Consider the following 22693-nt stretch of genomic DNA (forward strand, 5'->3'; position numbering starts at 1 on the left):
TGCAAAATATCGTACGAAAGAAGCCATCGCTTCCTTGGAGTAATCATCGATCGTAGTCTGACATGGAGCAGACATGTCTTTTGCATGATAAGGCGACAGACATCGATCATTCACGTGCTCTCCTTTCACAGATGGAAATTGTGGGGAGAATCAGTACAGTCGATTAGTGCATGCAGCTGTACACCGTCTTATTCATGGGATTCCTTCGGTAGATATCCCATCACTAGGAAACTTGAGGAAAACGAACATACGGTGTCTACAAAGGGTTCAGGCTCAAGCTTTCCGGACGTGTCTAGGACTGCCAAAATGCCCGTCTACAGCTTCAACAGTACGCATCGCCCAGGATAATCTAGTGACTGTCAATGTAGCAATCGAAGTCTTCAGAGCGCATTTTCGTCAACTCTCTCCCGATGGCTCAGTTCCTCTTCCACTTACTCGTGCTCCGTGGTCATCCCCGTAAGGACCATAGTTAAGAAAGTGAAAACATGACACCAGATTTCATACACTGGTGCAGAACTTATCGGTATTCGTGTCGGTATCTAGCATATCAATGAAGAAACACCCCAGCAATGGTCTGTTTCCACTGATACAAAGGCAGCCCTCCCAGCCTTTAAATCTGCTCTTCGTCATGCGTCCCATGAACAACTGGTCGCGGAAATCCGAAAGCTCCACCATACCGCCATCAATAACGGCCATGATATTGTTTACCAATGGCTGCACAGCAGCACCGCAGGCAACCACCACGCGGACGAAGACGTGCGAACTGCTCTCCATGAGGACGATTGTGTGTCCCTTCCCATCTCAAGAGCCGACACAGCGGGTAGGCTTAGACCACTGGCGCAGGACATCACGCTTGCCGCGTGGAATTCATGCGAATTTTCCAATTCGCGTTTAAAATCCTTCAACCCAGATCTGAAGCCCCGGCTCATATCCGGCCTACCATGACGTGAAGCAACTTTGCTGTGTCGCCTGTGGCTTGGTGTAGCTTTCACCGAGCATCACTCTTTCTTAATCGGTATGGCTGACAGCCCTGCATGTGCCATCTGCGGTTGTGACGATACTATAGAACGCATTCTTTGTAAATGAATGCCCTGCCTACAACGCCGAAAGGCAGTCTGTCTGCCGTGCGCTGGAGCGTCTAGATCCACGCCCACTGATGGAAATGATGATTCTAGGCCACTTACCACGGCGATCATCGGCTGTGAAGGCCTCCAACGCGCTGCTCCGCTTCTTGAGGACTACTGGCCTGCACTACAGGCTGTGAGTGTACCGAACGCTTTGACTTCGCATAGTGACTAATTTTCTGCTACTCTCTTTTCTCCTTCATCTTTTTATCCCCTTACCCCTTTCCCCCGAGCAGGGTAGCAAACTGGTTATTCTTCCGGTTAACCTCCTGCCTTTCCTCCTCCAGCTCTTCCTCCCCTCTCGGCCAGTTTTCATTTCTTGGGAAATGTCTTCTGGCATCTTCTTACTATATGTGTACCCAGCCATGAAGGAGGAGCTAATGACCGAGAAAAAACTTAAATCAATTGTTTTCGGCTGTCGTGATCTCTTCATACTGAAAGAGGAGCTCGTAGAATATTCATCGCATAAAGTTACCTCTGCTGAAGTTTGTCCTCTCCGCTTCCGAGGGGCCCACAGCAGAGAATGGCCTGTCTTGTCAAAAGCTTCCATAGATTTTCTTACTGTCTGCGGGTCCACTGCAGCCTTAGAACTCTTGTTTTCTGGCCGGCGTTTCCTGAGCCACAAGCAGTTTTCCGATGGCTGCCAAATCGCTCACAACGTAAATATCAGTTTTTTTTCTTTCAAAACTTAATAACATGATGCTCCTTAGAGCCTCGCATTCAAGTTTATCTGTTTGCTCGTTGGAGCAAAGTGTTCTGCAAAGTGTTTGGTATACGTGAACTCCTGTAGTGTCAGATGCGTAAAATTTTCACTAGTAATTAGGCAGTCGCTTTATAATACAAGCCTGGATAAACACAGATTTCTCTCCGGAATTGAAGTTAGAAACCGAAAAACACCAATTCAGAAGGTACAAATTAACACCTAAATATAACTCCTGAACTTGATGAAAATTAAAACAAAAAACAAGAAATCCTACTTATCGCATAGCGCTGTTATAGCGCATAAAAATATCGACGCAAAGGAGCGTAAGCACGGCTGCAGTAGCAGATGAGAAAAATTGCCTGGCCTCGTAGAATTTATGCGCACGCCAAGATGAACATTGTCGGTTATCAAATTTCATCAGAGACCTCTGCTCTCTGCCGCATTGAAATATTGCATGGCATACGCCGTCGGATGCCTGTCACGAAAGAACACCCAGGCATCTTTTAAACAGCAATTTCCCCGAAAATGCGATTGCTCCCCTCCGAAATATTCGCAGTGTTCCCGTGTTCCGAAGCGTTATTTGTGCAGCTGGCATGTTCTCTCTGCTTACCTTAGCATCAGTTTTCACTGTGCTGTGTCTACAAAGCCATCAGTACCCAAGGCGTTGGGATGGCTCATTTTTGGAGTTTACTCTTGTTTCGCTGGTCATCTGTCTTGGGTGGATCTTGCATGCGTCCTTCACACCACTTGCGTGCTTAATGCAATAAAATAATAGTGTAACCATGCAGCCTGGCATCCGCACACACAGAAACAGGTGCGGAATTTAGACACCGGGTAAGTTTCGTCGCGGTCCTAGCTAGGATATAAATGCACAAGCACCCTCATGCGCACTTGGCAGCCAGCTCTAGTGATAGGCAAGATGACGCCTGCACGTTTCGTTCTTTGCTTCTTCTTGGCCGCTTCCTTGATTTCCTTGGCTGTGTCACGCGCAGAGAGGTTCGACGTCTGCGAAGAAAAGGCAGGTGAGCGCTTGCGCCAGTACCTCAGTTCGTGTTAAGAACAGTCGCCGACATTCGGCTCTTAGGTAGTCGTACAGTCGGGGACAAAAGCCACTGGGCCAAGTGTTCCTCAAACGAAGCGCATAGCTCTGCTATTAGCTTGCAGCTGGAGACCAGACTTTTGAAGGTGAAAGTCAATATTTTGTTCTTTCATCTTCACAAGTGGAGTCTCCAGCCGCCGGCTAAAAGCAGAGCTATGAGATTTGTTTGAGGAATTCGTGGCCCAGAGACTTTTGTCCCCCACTTTACTTTCTTCTCTGGCTATAGTTGTAATGAGCATTTGGTATCCAGCCATACATATCGAAATTTACATTTCTGGGCGAGGCTTAACGCCCTACTGTGCCGAAAAAAAATGGCAGAAATTTGCCTAAATTCTATACATGTGCGAAAGCAGAATTGCATGAATGATGGCGATGAAAAAATACAATTCGCGCTTTGTGTCTTCTTGCTGCAGATGCAAGTTGATAAGTACGACGCTGTGCAAATGCACAGCGCGAGAGTATGTTGCAGTTTAACACAAGACGTGATCGGCCGCGGCGATAGCCTAGAACTGGCAAGCGAAGCTTCACTGGCCAGCGAGGCACAGCGAAGCGGTGCACTTGCCAGCGAAGCTGTTGTTGTCGTGCCATTGCATGTTCGAAGCCCTCTTGCGGCAATGTGTTTGGCCTACTTTTGGTTATTTATTTCTCTTGCCACAAAACCACAAACATAGCAAGTTACTTGGCGCAAACCCACTAACATCGCAATATCTTACTCGGTGTTCAACCATCGCAATAGCGTTTTCGCGCTAAAAGCAATAACTAACGCCTTGATTCCGGTTGCCTTCACCAGCAGAAGAGCATGCGCAACATGCTGCGCGGCTTACGTTGAACCTTAAAGTGCAACCCTTTAATTAGTAAATTAGGAGAGCAATAACAGCACCCCACTTGTCCACTTCCATGCGGCTGTAATGGAAAGCTGCACAGCCTTATTTCGAAGCCACGTGGCTCGGACTGCTGGTAACCCTCGCTGGTTACCTCGTTCATTCTCTGGGAAAGATCCGGTGCCTTGGCGCCGTGGCTTTATCGTGGGCATTTGAAATATTCCGCTTACTTTATCTTCAAAATCTGTTTTAACAATGATACTGAACTAACTGCATGAAAACAGCACTACAGCCGCGCAGCCACGTTAATTAATTTAAATATTCTCTCTCTCTCTCTCTTTCTCTCTCTCTCATAGCCCCGTCAACCTTGCAATAGCTCGCGTGTAGTGGCAGTTAGGTGCTCCACCGCCGATGCCTTTGCTTCTTATTTCAATAACATATAATTTGGAGGCCATCTTTCAGTGCATCTGTCGGTTATTTTTTGTTCTTTTGGTTTAAGCGCATGACTTCTTTTTGTAACCCTAGTTTAGTTGTTTGCTTCCTGTATAGTGCGCTTTTGCGCTCGTGTTTTCTAAATAGCTATATCCCTATATTTCTTGTGCTTGGCGAAATCTGTAAGCTACACATGCATTGGTCCGTGAAGGGCTCGCGGCATGAGTGAATTACAAAACAACTACTCACAAGATGGTTACGAGAGTTTGAACGCGAAGTTGGCACAATCAGGACATTGTGAGGTTGCTGCGGAAAAAATCCGACGAGAGTATTGGCTGCTGGGGCAGAGCTAGGACAGAGAGAGATCATTCTCGGACCACAACCATTCGCATACTGAGCAGATTTAGACGAACGGTTTGTTCAGAAAATTGCTTGCTGAATGCATTGGTTACATCCCCTGTGTTGAATTGGTTGAGTGCTGTACTGGCTTACCGAATCCGTCACTGTGCTCCTTCCTCCGCGGCTCGAACGGGTCGCTACGGCGATTCCTGTGGATTTTCGCGTCTCCAACTGCAGGTCATCGTGTCTAAGCAGATTTGTTTAGGCTTCTGCTGCCACAACCGATGAGTGCACTTTGCTGCTGCCTCCCATTTGCGTAAAACAGTGTTGGTTTGGCAGGCTCGACGTGTTCGCTGCCAATCTCGAGCTCGCCGGATGGCTTTGTAGTCTCAAGGTCTTGCCTTCACCATGAAATTGCAGCAAGAATAATCAGAGGCGACACATGAAGGTTTCATGCCTGCGCGGTCAGCAGTGCAAAAAATAAATGGACACAGGTTTACAACCCACAAAAACCACTGTCTTGCAAATGACTCTTTGCTAATAAAAAAGGCATTGAAGAAATGAAAACCTCTCACTTGTCATGCACTTCCCAATTCCTTCTCATGCAGCAAAATAGAACGCTTACTAGCGCACTGGTCGTTCTGCGATATGGAATGCTTCCACAATTTTTTGACGTAACTGATCTCGGTGCTTTCAAAGCACGCGCGTCTCGCAGCGTGTGGCTCGTCCTGTTCACTACCCAGGCATTTCAAGCAACCAAAAAGCACCGCCTGCAATTCTTACTGGAGTTAGACGTTGTTCATATTCAGAACGCTGGTGTTGTCGGCTTCTTTTGTAAAAGTGCTCCTGTCGCCGCCTTCTTTCGAGCTTCCTGATAGCTGCACGCTGACTTCTCTGCATTTAACGTCGTTACGCATGACGCATGTTGCGCCACGTATTCCCATTGCCGTCGCCTTGGTGTGGACGGCGACAACAACGAAAAACTGAGGAAAGATCTAATAGCAGCTAACGCTGTAAAATCGTCCATTCTGCTGCACTGCATGATTTCGAGAGATCTAATTACGTACGCGGTGCCCACACCCCGTCTAGAGCGAAAAATAAAAGAGCCCTTACGTTGTCGAAAGTCAGGGCATTTCAAAGAATCTGAGATGTTGGAATTTAATCCGTAGTCAAGTTTGACTCATTTCATGCACGCAACAGTCAGGATCGAGGCATTTAACTCCCGATGCCATAACTGCCAATACCTTGCTGTATTTTCAATAATATGCATTGGTCTAAAACCAGACTTGCCCCGAAATGACGAATTGGCCTCGCCACCTCATCGTCAAGTCGTCTTGGTGACGTTAGTTGGTAGAGAGGGGGCATTAGTAGGTAGCGAGGCTCAGGCTTGGAGGCCTGGTGAACGTTCTGTGAGGCTGCATAAATATTCTTCATACCCGCATGGCAGGGTGCAAACATAAATATAATGAGTAACTATGCCTTTCTTGAGATGTAGGCTGCCCTGGACAAATCTCTTTGCGAAATAAACCAGTTTACCTGCCGGGGCGAAGCAAGCTTGCGCATCTTATCTGCTAGACGGATTTGTGGCACGACAATCTCACCCACTGAGGGTTGCTCTGGGGCTAATTTCTTAAACGCCTGGGTGTCCTAGTTTGCGAATGCAACATTGAAGAGTTGGAACAGAGAGCCTTTGTGAAGTCTTGCATTTTACATTCAAAATGGGACATACGAACGTAAGTCTTGCTTCGGCAATCATACAGAAATCAGGCAGTGAGTTGTACGCAAATGTTTAAGTGTTATATGCGCTTGATATGTGGCAGAGCATCCCCGAATAACTGGGAGCGGTCTGGGAGACCTTTCGCTGCGGGCACCCTGGACAACGTGGAACGTGTCAGAGAACTTCTCACTAATCTCAACGGAGACAGCACACGCCGAATAAATGCACACGCAAGATACAATGAATATGCAGAACCAGATTTAATACACACTAAACAGCAACAAACACTATCACACAAAACTTATGAAAACTGAAGCAAAAATTAACATTCTAATAACATTGCTCGAAATATTAGGAAATACATATAATTAAGCAGTGCTAAAAACTAACCCAAACCAGACAGCAAGCACTAAAAAAGAAAAGCGTTCAGAGTTTTCTGCTCAAGGTGTTCGGCGCTGCTGGGTCGAGGTCAGTCCGCGTCGGAGTTGACGCCGTTGGCGTCCACGTTGGAGGAAGCGTCAGCGTTGACGTCCTAGAACCCCTGTGCTTTGCAGGCGGTTGAAGTTGACGCTTGTCCGAAGAAAAGGCACAGACACCGCCGGGGCTTACGGTGCGATGCGGTCGAAGGAACGGCAAACCCGGAGCCCCCCTCGGCCACTTCATGTCAGGCGCTTTTATACTTCCCACGTCATCTTCTATTTCAACTTTCAGGTGTGTGGACACTTCGTTAATGCACTTCATCCTTATTATTAAGTAAGAAGCGTACAGCGCCAGTGGCTCGTCTCCCCTTACTGCTGGGAGCTGCCGTCTTCGGGGCAAGACGAGGGGGGTCAGAACAATGACGGCGCGGCCCGCGCATTGGAAGCTGTCCAAGGTATTGCTCCAAGGTATTTCCGGGGATATTTCTGTGTTTAGCTGCGCATCCTAATTATCACTCAATATTAATCTTTAATGATGTCATAGTGGGTCCTGAAGAATATAAAAATATTGCAGTCTTACCCACCTTTGCTTGCAGTCACCAGTCATATTGCAGTCACCCGGTTTGCTTTCGTGCTATTCGAAGTTAGTAGTAAGTGGACTTGCTCGATAACAGACAAAAATAGTCCCACAAAAGTAACGTCTGTCTTTAACAAAATGTGCTACGCGCGTCTACGTCTTCATAGGAGACCCTTTCCCAAAGCAGTCTAAGCTCTCCACCGCAGCCATGCGCCAAACACAGAGACCCTTGCTGCTAAACATCTGCTCCAGAGATTCGTTGTAACTAATCGAGGTTGAAGCGTTGACGGCAGCTAGTGATATGCCATCTTTCTCCTGACCATCTTCATCAAATTCTTGGCAGTCGGTGAGTGCTCATAATTCGGGTTCAAGGGTTCTTCAGCTCGTGGCTTCGTGCTGTTGACTTCATCTTCTGCACCAACAAAGTCACCTTATGCGACATCAGGTCCGGCTAGTTGAACGATGAAGATTTTGCCAATAATTTAGTTGCATCTCATCCCGTAGATTTTCGACGGTGTAATTTGTCTTTCCTTGACCTATTCACCTAAGTGACTAGCGCACCGCACGTGCGCGAAGAACTTGTCAAGTCGCTGGCATCAACTACAGTGTTTGCTCTGTGCGCGTGAAGTGCAGTCGGTAGAAGTGCAGATGATGGACAGCCCATTAGGCAGGCGACGCATGACACCGGACTGGCTGGGCAAGCGAGGCACACCCAGTAGTGACTGCTGTCCAAACATCTGAAATCTCTTCCGTTGATTCATAACTCGCCGTGCGCAGTAGTAACGACCACTCGATCAAGCGGCCGTGCCAGTTGTTTCGTTTCCGAGAATACCACTGTTTCGAACCCGCCTCGCCTATCCTTTCACTTCAGACACTTCGCCCAGCCAGCACACTGTATGCATTGGCTGATTATGTATCTCGTCGGCGCGCTTGGCCGGCGATTATACAGTCAAGCCATTTATAATGAATATGACGGTCACGTGTATTGCGTTCGTTGCGTAGGATGCTCGTAGTAAGTGGATTTCTTGCATTAAAGCCAAAAACATTATATTAGCCAAAAGTAATATTTCCGGCTTAAAAACATAATCATGCGCGCCTATTTTTTCAAAGCAGGTTTTACCAAGACGGTTTCTGAACTCTCCAGGGAGGTCATGTTCTCCTCGCCGAGATGCTTGCTGCCAAAAATCTGCTCTAGGAACGGAATAAAACAAGTCGCGGTTGAAGCTTCCACGCCGGCTGCTAACAGGTCGGCCACATTAATCACAGTCCTAAAGCTAGGGGAGTGCTCGTCCTTTGCGTACGACGGATTCGCCAGATCTCGGCCATGCGATGTTGTCCTCCGCACGATCGAAGTCATCCGAGGCAACAGCAGGACAGCCATGTATCAGTGACGCGTTGCCACAAATCTTCATGCGCCTGATAATGGTGTCTTCGACTCCTTCGTCTATCGTTCCTGGGCTTATGCAGCGGAAGAGCGTAGCGTAGCGTACGTGCGCAAATAATACATCATCTGCCCTGTCTACTGTCTGTCTGGCTCTGCCTGCACGTAGTAGCAGCCCAAAAGCTGAAGTTGACGGTGCATACGACGCAGTCCACGTGACCAGCGTGCCCAGCAAGGTGTTCTCTCTTTTGAAATGTCTGCCGCTATTTGGTCCGCTAGCATGCGCGTTAGCTTCACTTTTGACGCTGCCACTTTCTGACGCCCAACGCGCTCATGATTTGATTTGGGATGCTTCTCTTAGCCGGCTCCAGCCCAGGCAATGACTGACCTTATCGGCTATCGGCGCGCACTTCGCCGGCGGTTATTTTTAAAGCAAAAGCTTCAGCGGCCTAGCAGGAGCGAGCAAACTCGGCTCCGAGGAACGTGACGTCACAACCAGGTGACATGGCGCCGCTGCCTTAGCAACTCATCATATGACTTCGCAGCGCCGCCAAGCCGTCTTCGCCGTCGCTGTGGCTCTACAGCCGCGGAGGGGCTGCTGCTTGACCACGTGATCTTGCCGAGCCTCAGCTGCTGGAGAAAACAAATTAGCTGCGGATTTGTTTCGTTTATGGTTTATGGGGGTTTTACGTCCCAAAACGACTCAGGCAATGAGGGACACCGTACTGAAGGTGTCCGGAAATTTCGACTGTCTGGGGTTCTTTAACGTGCACTGACATCGCAGAGTACATGGGCCTCTAGAATTTCGCCTCCATCGAAACTCGACTGCCGCGGCCGGGGTCGAACCCGCGTGTTTCGGGCCAGCAGCCGAGCGCCATAACCACTGAACCACCGCGGCGGCCTAGGCGGGCGGAGGAGATTAAGAAGTTTGCGAAACAGTCGCTGTACCGATGCAAAAGAGAGAGTATTTCTCGTATTTCAGAAGACTCAAGGTTGGAATCGATCTTCAGGGGCAACGATGTAGGTCTCGTGACGCGGGCGGAGCCTCCTCCTCAGGCAGCGCAACAGCTGCGCGACCGTCAATAAGTTCGTCCATTTGGGCTATAACTACCTCTTTCGTCAGGTGCTGCGGCTTGTTCCTGAAGTAGGACACGAAGATGTTGGCACGCCCACGTTGAACATTTGCGATCCCTCGCACAACGCCCATGCCCAGCCTAACTAGCACCTGGACGCTTCCTGCCAGAACGCCTTCACCGCATGTGTTTGTATCGGCTCTGGCTAGCAGGAAAAACCTGTCGACAACGGCGGCAAGTAAACATGGCCGGAATCAACTTTCAGCGCAGCGCGAATGGCTCGGGGAGGTGTTGGCGATGAATAACCTGTGCGGAGAGACTTGTTCTGCCTTACGTCGATTACGCGGAGCCATATTCACGGAGAAATTTTACGTCAAGAAAAACACCCATACAGCAATTGTCCAATATTACAAATGTGGCGAGGCACAGCTCACCGTGAATCTCGGCGCGGGCAGCGCACCTGCCAGCAGGGTTTAAGAATTGACCTCCTGCGGTACGTATTGGCGCGCCGCCCCACTGGGTGGTAACTTGTGAAGACGCTTATAGAAGTTGCCGCTGAAGACCGAGTAATCGGCGCAGGTGTCGACAAGCGCAGTTACGTCGCGACCGTCGATTAGAACATTTACATTGCTCAAGGCCACAAAACCGTTTTCGCTTCCAAGGGTGCTATCGTTCCAACTGAGACATTCCAACGTAGACGGAGGTTATTTGCTTGGTACGGCTCCGGCAGCGCCACCTCCAGGCGTCGCCGTATTTAATTTTCCCGAAGTGGTGAAAGGCCCTCACGGCGAGACCCGCGAGAAGAGGATGGTGAGTGGCGAGGTGGCGGCGACCGTTAGGTGCGAGGTGGAGCTGACACAGGGGATGGAGAACGTCGAAGGTAGTCCTGTATCTGGCGGTGATGCTCACCGTTCCGGGGGCGCGGATCAGCCAAGCCTGTAAGGCCGAGTTAGCGGCACGGACAGTAGCGATACATGTGGTCAGGCTCACTGCAGTGGAAGCACAGTGGCCTCCGATCTGCAGTCCTCCAGATGTCGGCTTTCCTGGGGCCCAGCGGTTCCAGGCGTGCACCAGACGGGGATAGGAACTCCGGCGTTGAGGGCCGGAATCGACAGCGTTCTGGTACTGGCGATGGATGAGTGACGGGCGACGGACGGCGGCGGCGTAACTCAGAGCTTGTTAGTCGGCGGCAACCACAGTTCTGGCATCTTCTGGTGTCAGAACGTGTCGCAGATTTTTCCGAACAGCCGTCGCGGATGCAGGCTGCTCAGAACCTTGGAAGGGCCCTTTCAGCTCCACGCGGACTACGCCGCGGATTATTTCGTGAACGTCGGCGAGGCCAGCACCGGCGAGACCAGAGGAGGCAAGACTAGAAACGACACGAAGGGCATTTAGACAGTTAAAGTAACTGGTTCTTGTCGCCAATGCGCGCTCGATGTTGGTCGCTTCTGCGGCGAATCCGGCTACTGTAGTCGGAGGATTGCGGTTGAGCCCTCCAAAGTTATCATACCGGAGAACCCTCATCAAGGATCGCACCTAAGCCATTCCCCTCCGTAGCTTCTTCGCCGTGTGCGCAAGGCTGACCTTGAACCGAGAAGAAACACGTGACAGCTATGACGTCACTCCGCCGCCACGGCCAAAATCGAGCGCTTGCCTCTGTTTCTATAGGCTGTCGGCGTTCATTGTGTTCGTTGTTTTTGTTGTTGCGGCTACAGGAAGAATGAAGAGGAAAGTGCATGGGCCTGCCCACATACTCAAGCTGAGCCGCAATCACTGCCACGTGCAGACAGTAGGAGAGTTAAAAGAGATATGAGACGAAAGATTGAAAGAAAGGACGCGCTTCGCAACAACCGCATCATCTGAAGGGACGACGACAGTTTAGCAACAGGTAGCCCCAGTAACACGGAGCCCTCTCCACATGTGGCAGAGCCCCTAGATTCCAGCCCCATAAAGCCAGGACGCCACGGCCCTATACCCTCGTTGAAGTTGGCGATGACAACGTTCTAGACTCCGATGGTTTTGAGGAAAGGAAGGACGCATAGCTGGTTCCCTAGGTCAGTGGACGCCTCGATTTAGCTTTGAGGTACGTGGCGTGGTGAGAGAGAGAGAGATGTGGGCTGCATGCATTGGTGCTGATAACGTTGTGGCAGACACGCGTCTCTGCGGCATTATGCCGCTGCGTTAACTGGGTGACCAAACTCGCGATGTACCAATAAGTTAACTGCAGCCTTCCAGGTTAGCAAGGGTGGGCGCGCTGCCTATACAGTGTGCGGAACGCACTTAACGTTACAGACGCCAAGCCACGTCGACTTGCCCGATCCACTACAGCTTTCACTCTCTAACCAGGTGCAGCAGCAGTTAAGCCGCAGCTAATTTTTTCTCTTCAGTAGCCCTCAGGGTCAGCGCGGGCACTCACACGTAGCACGTCTTCGACGAAGGTAGTGCTGAAAAGATTTATGGGATATACAAGGGACATGAGGTATGCTTGGATCAGCCCGCAAGAAACCGGTCCTTACAAACACTAGGTCAAGGTCCCTAGTTTGAGACCAGAAAGGCGGCGGCCGCCACCCGAGTGCGCCCGACTAAGGCTTGTTGGGCCTGTAAGTCGTGGAGCCGAGCAGGGTCGCCTCCCAGTTTGGGTTGGGGATGGGTGGAATAGCCAGGCGGGAGGGGCAGGCCCACGCCATAGGTTTCCGAACACACCGCTCTACAGTGCGGCCAGCTGCCGGTAATGAAGAGGTCGAAATGTTTTAGTGCTGCCAGGCACAGCAAAGTATTAGAAGGCGGAGAAGGATACGCTCATCCGCCTTTTTGAGGCCTTTATACATGAGCGGGGGTAAGGCGATGATCTTGATAGTATGTTATAATATCCGTGATTGAAATCAGGGTCCTAATTGGGTGTGGAGGAGAAAACAGCCAGGTGGGGTGGGAGAGCGCGCGGGCGGCTGCATCTGCTGCTTTGTCTCCTGCAAACCATTGATGAGCAGGGCCCATATAAGGCAATGGTGTGCGGGGTCCTTATCCCGCATGCAATTTTTGTGGATGCCATAAGCTAGGAAAAGAGTCCAGCCTTGTTCGACGTTCCCGCAGACCCCTCGCTGGTCGATGATTATATATTTTGAATCGGAATGTGAGCCCGCGAGAGCAATCGCGATCTCTTCTGCGTGTATTCCACGGCGTGGTCTTATAGGCGAGGCCGTTAACTGTGTTGCGGTTGTGAGCCACAGCGGCCGTCTACCATCCCCCGTGTTGAAGGCCGGAGGCGTCCACGTAGTACACACCTGTTCTCTTACCATAATTTCGGGCTATGGAATCCGCTCATGCCCGGCGCCGATCGTTATGATCTTCGTGTTACATGTTGGCTGGAAGAAGGTCTGGGATGCGAAACCTGCATTCCGTGAGAATGGTGCGTTGGATATGGAGTAGACCAAGAAGGCGGCGGCCCGACTCTGCAAAAAGCACTTGTACTGGTTTGTAAGGCACGCCTCCCGGCCATAAGACGGCTGTTTGAAGAAGTGATGGGAAGGTCAAGGGCACACTTAATAATTTTGCAAAGGATGAATTCAAGGGCATCCTCCTCTTGTTTCCGTAGGTGGAGACAGAGAATTCCAGTCGAATAGAGCATTCAACTGGTCACGAAGGTGTTTGCCAGCCGCAAGGCATTCTTGCTTCGTAACCCCCGCGATTGTGAAAACTCGGTGGAGCAGGCGGCTCACCTTGTCCTCCACCTTATCAAGTTTGGCCAATGTAGTGCCTGGCCGTCCGTGTTTGTGGATGTAGAGTCCGAGTACCATATCTCGTACGTTTTGCGTATGGAACCACTGTCAAGAGAAAGAGATATATGAGTTGTGTGCTTTCTCGAGGTGCGGAGGGGCACAAGTTCCTATTTTTGAGGGGTACACTAAAGACCGCAGCGGTCGGAGTAGTCGTCTATTTTCGTCACCGCTGTTTGCAGGCTGGTTTCAATGCCCCATGTGTTCCTCTGCGTGGCCCACAGGGTGATGTCATCGGCGTGCAGGGAGTGCTGCACGCCCGCGACACCACGCAGCTGAGCCGGCAGGTGCATCATAGCCAGATTGAAGAGGAGCGGAGCTTCTGGCGCTTTCGGTGGGACCCCGGATATGCACCTGGAGCAGATCTTCAGCATGCTGCCCCCGGTGCTCGTTCGCGAATGTGCGTCCCAGTTCGCTATTGCACGTTCTACTAGGATGTTAGCGAAGCCTCATGGTTCTCGAGCCAGTATTTCGCTGTTGCATCCAAGGAGAAGTACATGTTCTGCTGGCATTGGTCACCTATCACACGGTTATGTATAGGTACCCGTCCATACTGCTGTACCCAGTCTTCAACATTTTCAAGGCCATCTCCACGGAACGAAGCGAAAGATCTTGGGGTGACAGGCAGGTAAACGATCATCGGTGCGATCGCAGGGTCGATTTGTTGTGACTGGGACGCCATCGTGTAGTTGGTCCTAGATGTCTTCGATCCCTGGGGCAATTGTCCGAATTCCTGCGCTTGGCCTTCCTGACGACTTTTAGCGCGGATCTCAGTTTGTGCCGAGAGTTCCAAGAAAACCCGACCGCCAGGGCTTACTACCGGGCTCCAATTACGAGGTGGGGTGCGATGCATGAGATTTGTTACCCCGTATCTCCACCAAATGTCGCGTCTCGACGTACAAGCCGGCAGCGAGAAGAGGTGAAAGCAGGGGACACAAAATCAGGAACGTCCGCAAGCAGCAACGCCGTCGTCGGCACGCGGCGATCGCTCGTCGTCTTTCTCTTCCAGTCGCTACAATATGACATCAGCCATGGAGAGTGGCATGATGAGTGATGTCAGGAATGACGGATGAGGGACTGGCGGATTGCCTGCTGCGCTAGAAGTCAGAATGTGTGGAAAGTTTCCGCTGCTCTGTGACTCTGTAAGTGGCGTATCCAGTCATGTGACAAGGTGCGTGATGTGAATGGGGGAGGGGCTGGGTTGAGGAGCGGCGGAGAAGTGATTATCAGTCGTGTCAATTGTTGTGAAGATGGAAGTGTACATTCGACAGGTGCCGGAGTTTCGGCGAGTGGAGAGTCGGTTCCTTCGCGGCGTCTCGATAGACCGCCCAGGGGCGGGCCTTCAAACAGGACGGCGGAGCCTAATGTGCGTCGCGCGCTTACAAAGTTGCCTCTGGACTAGCACCTGAGGCTGTAGCAATCCGGCTTAAACGCCAAAGCGATCCATAGCTACGAAACAGCGAGGGTGAATGTCGTACGACAAAAAGTTCGGTTGTGTAAAAACAAAGAACAGATTCCAAGACGGATCCGTGCGTAATGTAATGGGCCGTGCGGAGTTCGAAGAAAGGCTATGCAACTTCTAACAATATCGCGTTCGGCTTCCAAAGGGTTGCATAGGAGCTCGCTGTCTTTTTCCTACACCAGGCACATGTTTATATCGCCTGTTCGTTCGCGGTATCCGAGTGGCGCAGCTGTGGTTGTTCGTTTTATCTAAGACGCCATTGCCTTCATACCTAACAATTTTGCACGAAACCATTTTTGAACCGGTAATCGTTTATGAACGCAATTTTTTCATATTTTGATATAATGTAAGATTTCCCTGTAATAATCAATATAACCGCAGATAACCCGACGGCAGATTTGCATTTTTTTTCTAGTAACATTTTTGCTGTCGCCAAAGCATTCCCCATTGGTTTTCTACGGCGGTTTTAACTGTTCGATGCGATCGATGGAAACAATTTAAAATAAAGATTTTGCTACGCATTACAAGAATTGGCCATTGCCTTTAATATTTTCAAAAGATAATTTACAATTTAGCAAAATTAAAATTTTTTCTATGAATCTTGGACATGTTTAACGGTAGTACCACCTTCGTACGTAATGAGTGAGCGTTCGTTACAACTGCGGCCGTTATAAGTGAGCTGGGCTTAATTTATTTATTTAAGAAATACTGCAGGCATACAACTTCCAAGCAGGAGAGGTTTTTACAATCAATATACTGCAAAAAGATCAACAAAGAATACATAACCCAATAGCACATTGATAATTACAGTGAAAAAGCAAATCACAGTTCAAAATGTCACATGTCAACTGCTGTGTGATAAAAATGGTGAGTTGATCGGTAGTGCGCTCCAGTCTGATATCGTGCGTGGGAAAAACGAGAATTTGCATGTGTTTGTTCGTGCAAATACAGGAGATATGGTAAAAGAGTGTAACGAGATATAGCGTTCGGCAGACAGCCTGCCGCCGTCCGAATGTCCTGCATCGACGAAGAGGTGGTGCGGAGGGAACGCGAGGGAGAGAGCGATGAAGAATTACCGCGGTCAGCCGTGTTTCTCCTGGTTTCTTGCGTTCGCCGGTGGATATAGCTGGACGGGTCTGGCCTCCCTCTACATTAGTGTTTGTGGGTAGTTTTCGGGATTAATACCTAGTTTTCAAAAATGTAGGGATTGAAGAAAGGTTAGTCGGCATTGCCTTCTCCTTTCGTTTAGAGGATCTAGGCCAGCAAGACGCAGCATGGATGAGGTTGAGTCGTGGTGCCTGTATCTGTCATAAATCAAACGAACTGCTACGCGTTAAATTTTCTTAAGTTTCTCAATGTCACTTGAAGTATGCGGGTGTCATGCCACACAGCCATATTCAAATGTAGATCTCACATATGCCTTGTGTGCTTTAAATTTTAATGAGCTGGCCCATGCGCCCATACGATTTTTAGAAAGCCCACCTTTTTAAATGCTGCGCAGCATATACTCTCGATGTGTATCGTCCCTTTTAATCTGGATGTTACTATTACGCCTAAGTATATATATTCATGTACCGTACTCAATAGATTCCTGTTGATTTGTTATTGAAATTCCTATTTACTAATTTTATTCATGACGCTAAGCGCAACAGTCTTCTCAAAGTTAGTGGTCATCGCCCACCTGTTGCACCATCTTGCCAGCAATTGCAAGTTATCGGTCGGATTTATTTGCTCAGAGACCGATTGAATATCTTTCAATATTTACAATCATCGGCAAATATTTTAATCGAGACTGAAAATTGTAGTGCTTGAACAAGCTCTTTAGTGTAAATATTAAACAAGGTAGCAGTTAAAACCGATCCTTGAAGAGTGCCAGAATGAACATATAATAAATGTGAGATGACTCCTTCTATAGCAACGAACTGTTTACGTTTTCTGCGATAAGAAGATATCCATCGTGTAATTTTACTGGGCACCCCAGTCATTTGCATTTTTGCGATCAGCGTATCGTGCGGCGCCCTGTCGGAGTCTTTCGAGTAATTTAAGAAAATCATGTCCGTTTGTCCGGATATGTCTAGGATTTAGGCAATTTCACCGACAGTCGTGACTAACAGCGTAGTGTTAGAAAAACCCCGATGGAAACCAAGTTGATTATTACATTTTTGTTGTTGTGTTCTAGAAAATTATCAAGGTGTTTGACCGATGTGTTCAGTGAGTTTGCAAACAGTCGATGTCAGCGAGATTGCACGATAATTATTGACCTGCTGTCTGCAACCCTTCTTACAAACCTGAACGACCCATGAAATTTCTCAATCTAGGTATACTATGCCAGACTCTCAAGACCACTCAAATATTATTACTAAAAACGGTGCTAAAAGCTTCAGCCTACGTTTTGAGAAATCAAGCTGAAATTTTGTCTGGACCTGGCGTTTTTGGAGGATCAAGATACGAAAACAGATTTAGGATATCGTCTCTAGTTACGTTGAATTTGTTTGACTTGTAAAAATTTGACCGGTATCGCTAATATGCCCATTTTTAGAAAATACTCTTTAATAGTAATTATTGAAGGGTTTCGCTATTTTATTTTTATCGGTGATAGTGCGATCGCTTGAAATTTGCGGGAAATTATATTGTGGGAATTATATTTGTGGGAAAGTAGTTTCCAGAATTTTAGAGGATTTCTGGCGAGAAAACGATGAAGTGTTTCAGTGAAGTATTTTTCTATCCTTTCACGCAGTTTTGTGGAAAGTGTTAACTTAATTGCTGAATAATTTGTAGTGTTGGGAGTTTTGTGTCTACGGGAACACTTGTTTTTACGCTTGAGGTGCATTACCTCTCTAAAATTCATGGGTTTGTTCTGTTGACCTTTTTTTCGTTTTTCAGGGATCATATACAGAATTTTTTTCATATACAGAAATGACAAATAGAACATAAATTTCTCCAAAGCGTACTGGCATTATCCAAATTGAATGTGAAGAATGAATCTTGCAACTAATAAGTAATTATAGCATGGTCAGCTAACTCGAAGTTTTTTTCTACCAACGTATTTCGGGGAGTTAGGTTTAAAAAGTTTTGGTAGAAGGCAACAGAAAAATACTAACTTGTGGTCTGATATTCCATCACGTAAATGAGTACTATAGTCCTGTATGGCACTGGAACAAAAAACTAAGTCTAGAATAGACTGCCCGGTTGGAGTTATACGGTGGAGTTATAGGTGAGAGGACTGTCAGGATGAGGTCGAAGGCGAAAAGCATAGCCAACAACCCCTCTGCACGTCTAACATCACATGTTCCAGTAACCATTCTGTCCCGGTCGACGTGCGAGAGAATAAAATCTCCAGCGACTAGGAGACTCCTTCATTTTTAAACTACCTAAGCTATCATGTAGATGGTACACAAAATAAGACTGAGCTCCAGGTGACCTGTATACGCCAACAATGATGACACTATTCCCCAAGAAATCGATTTCACAAATGCCACTTTCATGGTCGTCACCAATATTAGGCATCATGCGTGATGGAATACCACTTTTAACAGGAACAGCCTCACCACCACCCCTTGACCCTCGATCCTTGCGGTGCATAAGATGGGGGGAAGACAGAGTTATCAGGAATGTCTTAGTGCAGCCAGGTCTCGCTTATAACAGCAATATGCGGGTCTAAAGATAATAAGATATGTTCGACGTGCTCTTGTTTATTACATACACTTGGCGCATTGACACAGATTACACAAAGCAATTTATTCACGGAATTGTTAGAGTAATGATGATGTCAATTAAGTCCTGCATCTTCTTGGCACCGCAGCAGAACTCGACAGTTTTTTTGCTCCTCCCATATGTAGACATCATAATCTATCACCAATTTATCACACACTAACTTCAGTTTGGTTCCCGAGCGTTTGTCATCGTTTAAGGACTGCCATAGCTTTTTCCTTCTCTGTTGCGTAGTGTCAGAATAATCTTGTGAAATGGACACGTCATAATCCTTCAGCTTATGGCAGTTCCTCAAGATTGTGAGTTTTCGCTGTAACTGTATCGTCAAAAAATTATTGGCCGATGTCGATCTTGATGGGCTTTAAAATAAAGCCGGTGGATGCGTTCGACTGTGCTAATGTCATACCAGGCTTCTCGCTGCATATTTCTTTAATAACTTTCTCTTCTAAGTGTGATCATGTTTCATTTGGTGGTTCTTTAATATCAAACTCTAAAATTTTGTTTCTTCGAGTGCGAGTCTCATAATCCCCAAGATTATTTTCTTGCTCTGCTACAGTGTTTTGTACACGAAGTGCCACATTATCGAGTTTTCTGACGTTTTCTTCATTTTCTTCAGTCAGATTCAGTACATCGTCAAGTTCTGAAATTTTGTCGTTGATCTGACTAAGTGTCTCATCCTTAGCAGCGTTAGATACTTTTACTTCCCTGCAATTCTGCCAAAAAAAATTGTTCAGGCCTTCCTCGTGGTTAGTCCCTAATTTGTCTCAACATCCCCACACAACAGTAGTAGGAGAGCAGACCAGCCTCAGCAGCAATGTGGAAACATCTTTCAGGGCACGCCAAAATCACAATTCCATAGCAACTAGTCCTAACTGAACCACGGGAAGTGTAAAAACCGACCTGCACAGCGAGCCGAGCTCAGTTGTACATGATGTCTACATGGATGTCGCCGTGCCCTCTCGCGGAATAGTGGAGTAATAGACGCTTTTCTTCATGTTTATAATCTCTTTAAGTAGTGTAGTAAAGCGTCTACCTTTTTATCTTGAAGCCTTTTCTATAAATCGCATCACTTCTTCAGCGGAAGTGGGAGAGTGCTCACGGTGCTCCTACGTGTAGCAATAGGGGCGCTGTCAGGCTATCCCAAGTTTTTTTTTTATTCTAGAAGTGTGCCATGAGGCATAAGTTGAAAAAAAGAAGAAGGTGAAGGAATGTACGAGATTGAATGTTAAATGAAGGAGTGAAGACCCGTTGCGCTGAGGTAATCGCAGAGGTGGCTGATGGAACGGTTGTTCATAGTCCACTTCATGTAGTCACTTTCGCGGTTCCACCGCAGGCCCACCTCCCTGAGGAGCCGTTTTCTTATAGCAGCCGTAGCTGGGCACGTCCACAACAAGTGCCGCACATCACAAATGTCCGGTGCAGCGCTACAGTGAGGGCACCTGTCAGGTGCTGGCAGATCTTTGGCACGCCACCGATGACGAACAGATGGTGTACGAGCCGCCCCTGCCCGAATCCGGCTCACGGATACCTCCTACTGCCGAGTAAGACTACGGGGGAGAGGGTGCGAACACGGAGGAATTTGAGCGCGAGTTCGCTGGCGCAGAACTTCGGAATCGGAAACATAGGACAGGAACGGATCTGCGGGAAGAGGGGAAGGTGGCAGATCGTCTGATGTATGAAGATGAGTCATAGCATCCGCTTGAATGTTATGTGGATCCTGAGCATGGCCGCGAATCCAGTGTATGCGCAGAGGACATGGATACTTTGCGCAGAGCACATGAATTGACTGTGAAATCTGGAATGTCCGTCGAAGCTGTTTAAGGGCGGCGCGGGATTCGGTGTAAATATGAACTTTATTGAATGTTGGAACGAGCGGAAGGGAAGCAATGGCATTACAAATGGCTTGAAGTTCCAATGCCAGGGGAGTGCACGTATATGCAGTATACGTCGCGAGAGAGTTGAGATGCGCGGATGAGATGGACTATACACAGCAGTAACTCCCCTCTCTGCAGAATGTGGTGCATCCGTGTATAATATGCACCCTTCAGGCAGATACGCTGCCGATACCGGCGGGGAAACGGTGGGGCGATTGACAATGAGCTAGCAATATGACCACGGAGGAAGTGTCTTTAAACGATGACGTTGGAGAGTGTTTTCGAGCTCTATTTGCCACCTGTTGGTCGAACTGAGTGTATTAAGTTCGGCGAACTCCTGTAGCACAGGTATGGGTGTTAACAGAGGCAGATATGTTATGACGCGCATAGCCTCACGATTGGTAGCTTCAAGGGTGTCCCACTGTCTGCGGGTGAGACGTTGAAATTGTACCTGATATACAGTCCGTGGCTGAAGGATAGAGCGCACAAGCTGGCGGGCCATATGAGCACGTGCGCCACCAGAGCGCATAGCTATGCGACGAATCAGACCTAGAGTAGCGTGAGCTGATTTACGGGTGACTGTCAGCCACGGGGTGCCAGTCCCAGATGTATGGAGGAGAAGACCAAGAATACGAACCGTTTCTACTTGAGGAATCAGAGTATTATGTACCGTAAAATTTAAAGGGGGAGCTTTACGTAAGCCGGCTTTATTTCCAATGCGAATGAAACATGATTTAGTAGGAGAGAGTGTTAGACCCAGAGGTGGGAGGCGAGATGTCAACACATCCAGCGCGTGCTGAAGGACCGACTGATGAATAGACGCATCTGGATGACAGCACTACAAGGTTATATCATCGGCATACGCAAGCTCGCGGAAGAAGGGATGGTCTCTAGGGCTCGAACAAGAGGAATTAAAGCCACATAAAATTATGTGGGGGCGAGAACGGAGCCCTGCGGCACTCCTCTATTGGAAGTGAAGTTACCAAAGGGCTTTCCATGGACACGCACGCTGAAGGTTCGATTTGCTTAAAAGGCGTGAAACCCAAGTTGGTCGTTTTACCTTAAATAGCTTTCGTATCTTCCAAATCTTCCAAATGTCTTGCACTTCAAAGTGCCTTTATTTGTAGTTTTTATCTAATTACTGGCCCTTGGCTGACAGCCGATGAGCATCATTACCGGATTGATAGGGATATACTATGATTTATTGGCTGGCGATCCTAACGCAAGCGCCGAGTCCTGCGCCACCGCACACTTCCTCCTCAGCTGGAACGCACAACCTTTGCTAAAAGTAACCGAGCAGCAGATTTTTGCTTCTCAACCGTATAACGGAGCGTTTACGGCACCTCTAACGACCGAAAGGTGTCAAAACGTGAGGACAAGGGCTCACCTTGTTTGAAACAGATTCATAGCTTAACTGCTGGTATAAGCTCTTCGCAACGCGGCTAAGAAACAAACCACCGTTGCCCGGTTACTTTTGGCAAAGACAGTGGAATACACAGGTCTGCCGAGTGATTGTCGGCGGTGCGGGTACATAACTTACATATTTAAAACGTTAGCATTACAACCTGATTGGAGAAAAAACTCTGCAGCGTACGGTGGCGTCTGTCATCAATTATCTTCTTGGTCGAAAAAATGTGCGACGTCATCTGGCATGTTGGCAGCCGCGCTTGTTAGTTGGCAGTGCGCTGATGGCGTGACAAGGCAAAGTACGTACATTTACACTCTCGGCGAGCGTTGACGAGTGCACCCTGTTTTGCGCAGAAGTGTCTAGATAGCTGCACATATCATGTTTAAATGAAACCAGAATTAACGTCGCCTTTCACTACCGCAATGGAAAGTCCCTGCAAACGGAGAGGGCGACCACAGAAGTAGGTCACTGAACAGTATCGGTGGTTGCACAAGGCTCAGCGTATGCGGCGAGTAGCAGTGACGGAGGAGAAGCAAGCCCAGCAGACTTCAATTAAGAATGCGTTAATGCGTGCCCCCTCAATTTTTTGTTCTTTTTATGAGCGTAACCTAATTTATGTCGCAATCATCGACTAGAAGTACGCATTGGCGACGAAATGCGCAACTTCACGGTGGGAGTGACATGACTGTTTAGCACAGCAGGGAAGGAAATGAATTGCTCACTGCCACAATTCAGAATATGAACGAATGATGCTTGGATTATGAATGTCTAATTACTATC

The 22693-nt window shown here is 48.3% G+C and overlaps 1 protein-coding gene across 1 annotated transcript in view; it reads left to right on the top strand.

Annotated features, from left to right (window-relative positions):
- Positions 1–2746: 2746 nt before the first annotated feature.
- LOC144134638 (uncharacterized) overlaps positions 2747–22693 on the top strand; it is a 48829-nt gene continuing 28882 nt past the window's right edge. The window contains exon 1 of the mRNA XM_077667507.1: positions 2747–2849. Coding sequence (XP_077523633.1) covers positions 2747–2849 — 103 coding nt within the window. The remainder of the gene's footprint in view (positions 2850–22693) is intronic.

This window comes from Amblyomma americanum, chromosome 5, assembly GCF_052857255.1.
Source record: "Amblyomma americanum isolate KBUSLIRL-KWMA chromosome 5, ASM5285725v1, whole genome shotgun sequence".
In the NCBI taxonomy this organism is placed as follows: Eukaryota; Metazoa; Arthropoda; class Arachnida; order Ixodida; family Ixodidae; genus Amblyomma; species Amblyomma americanum.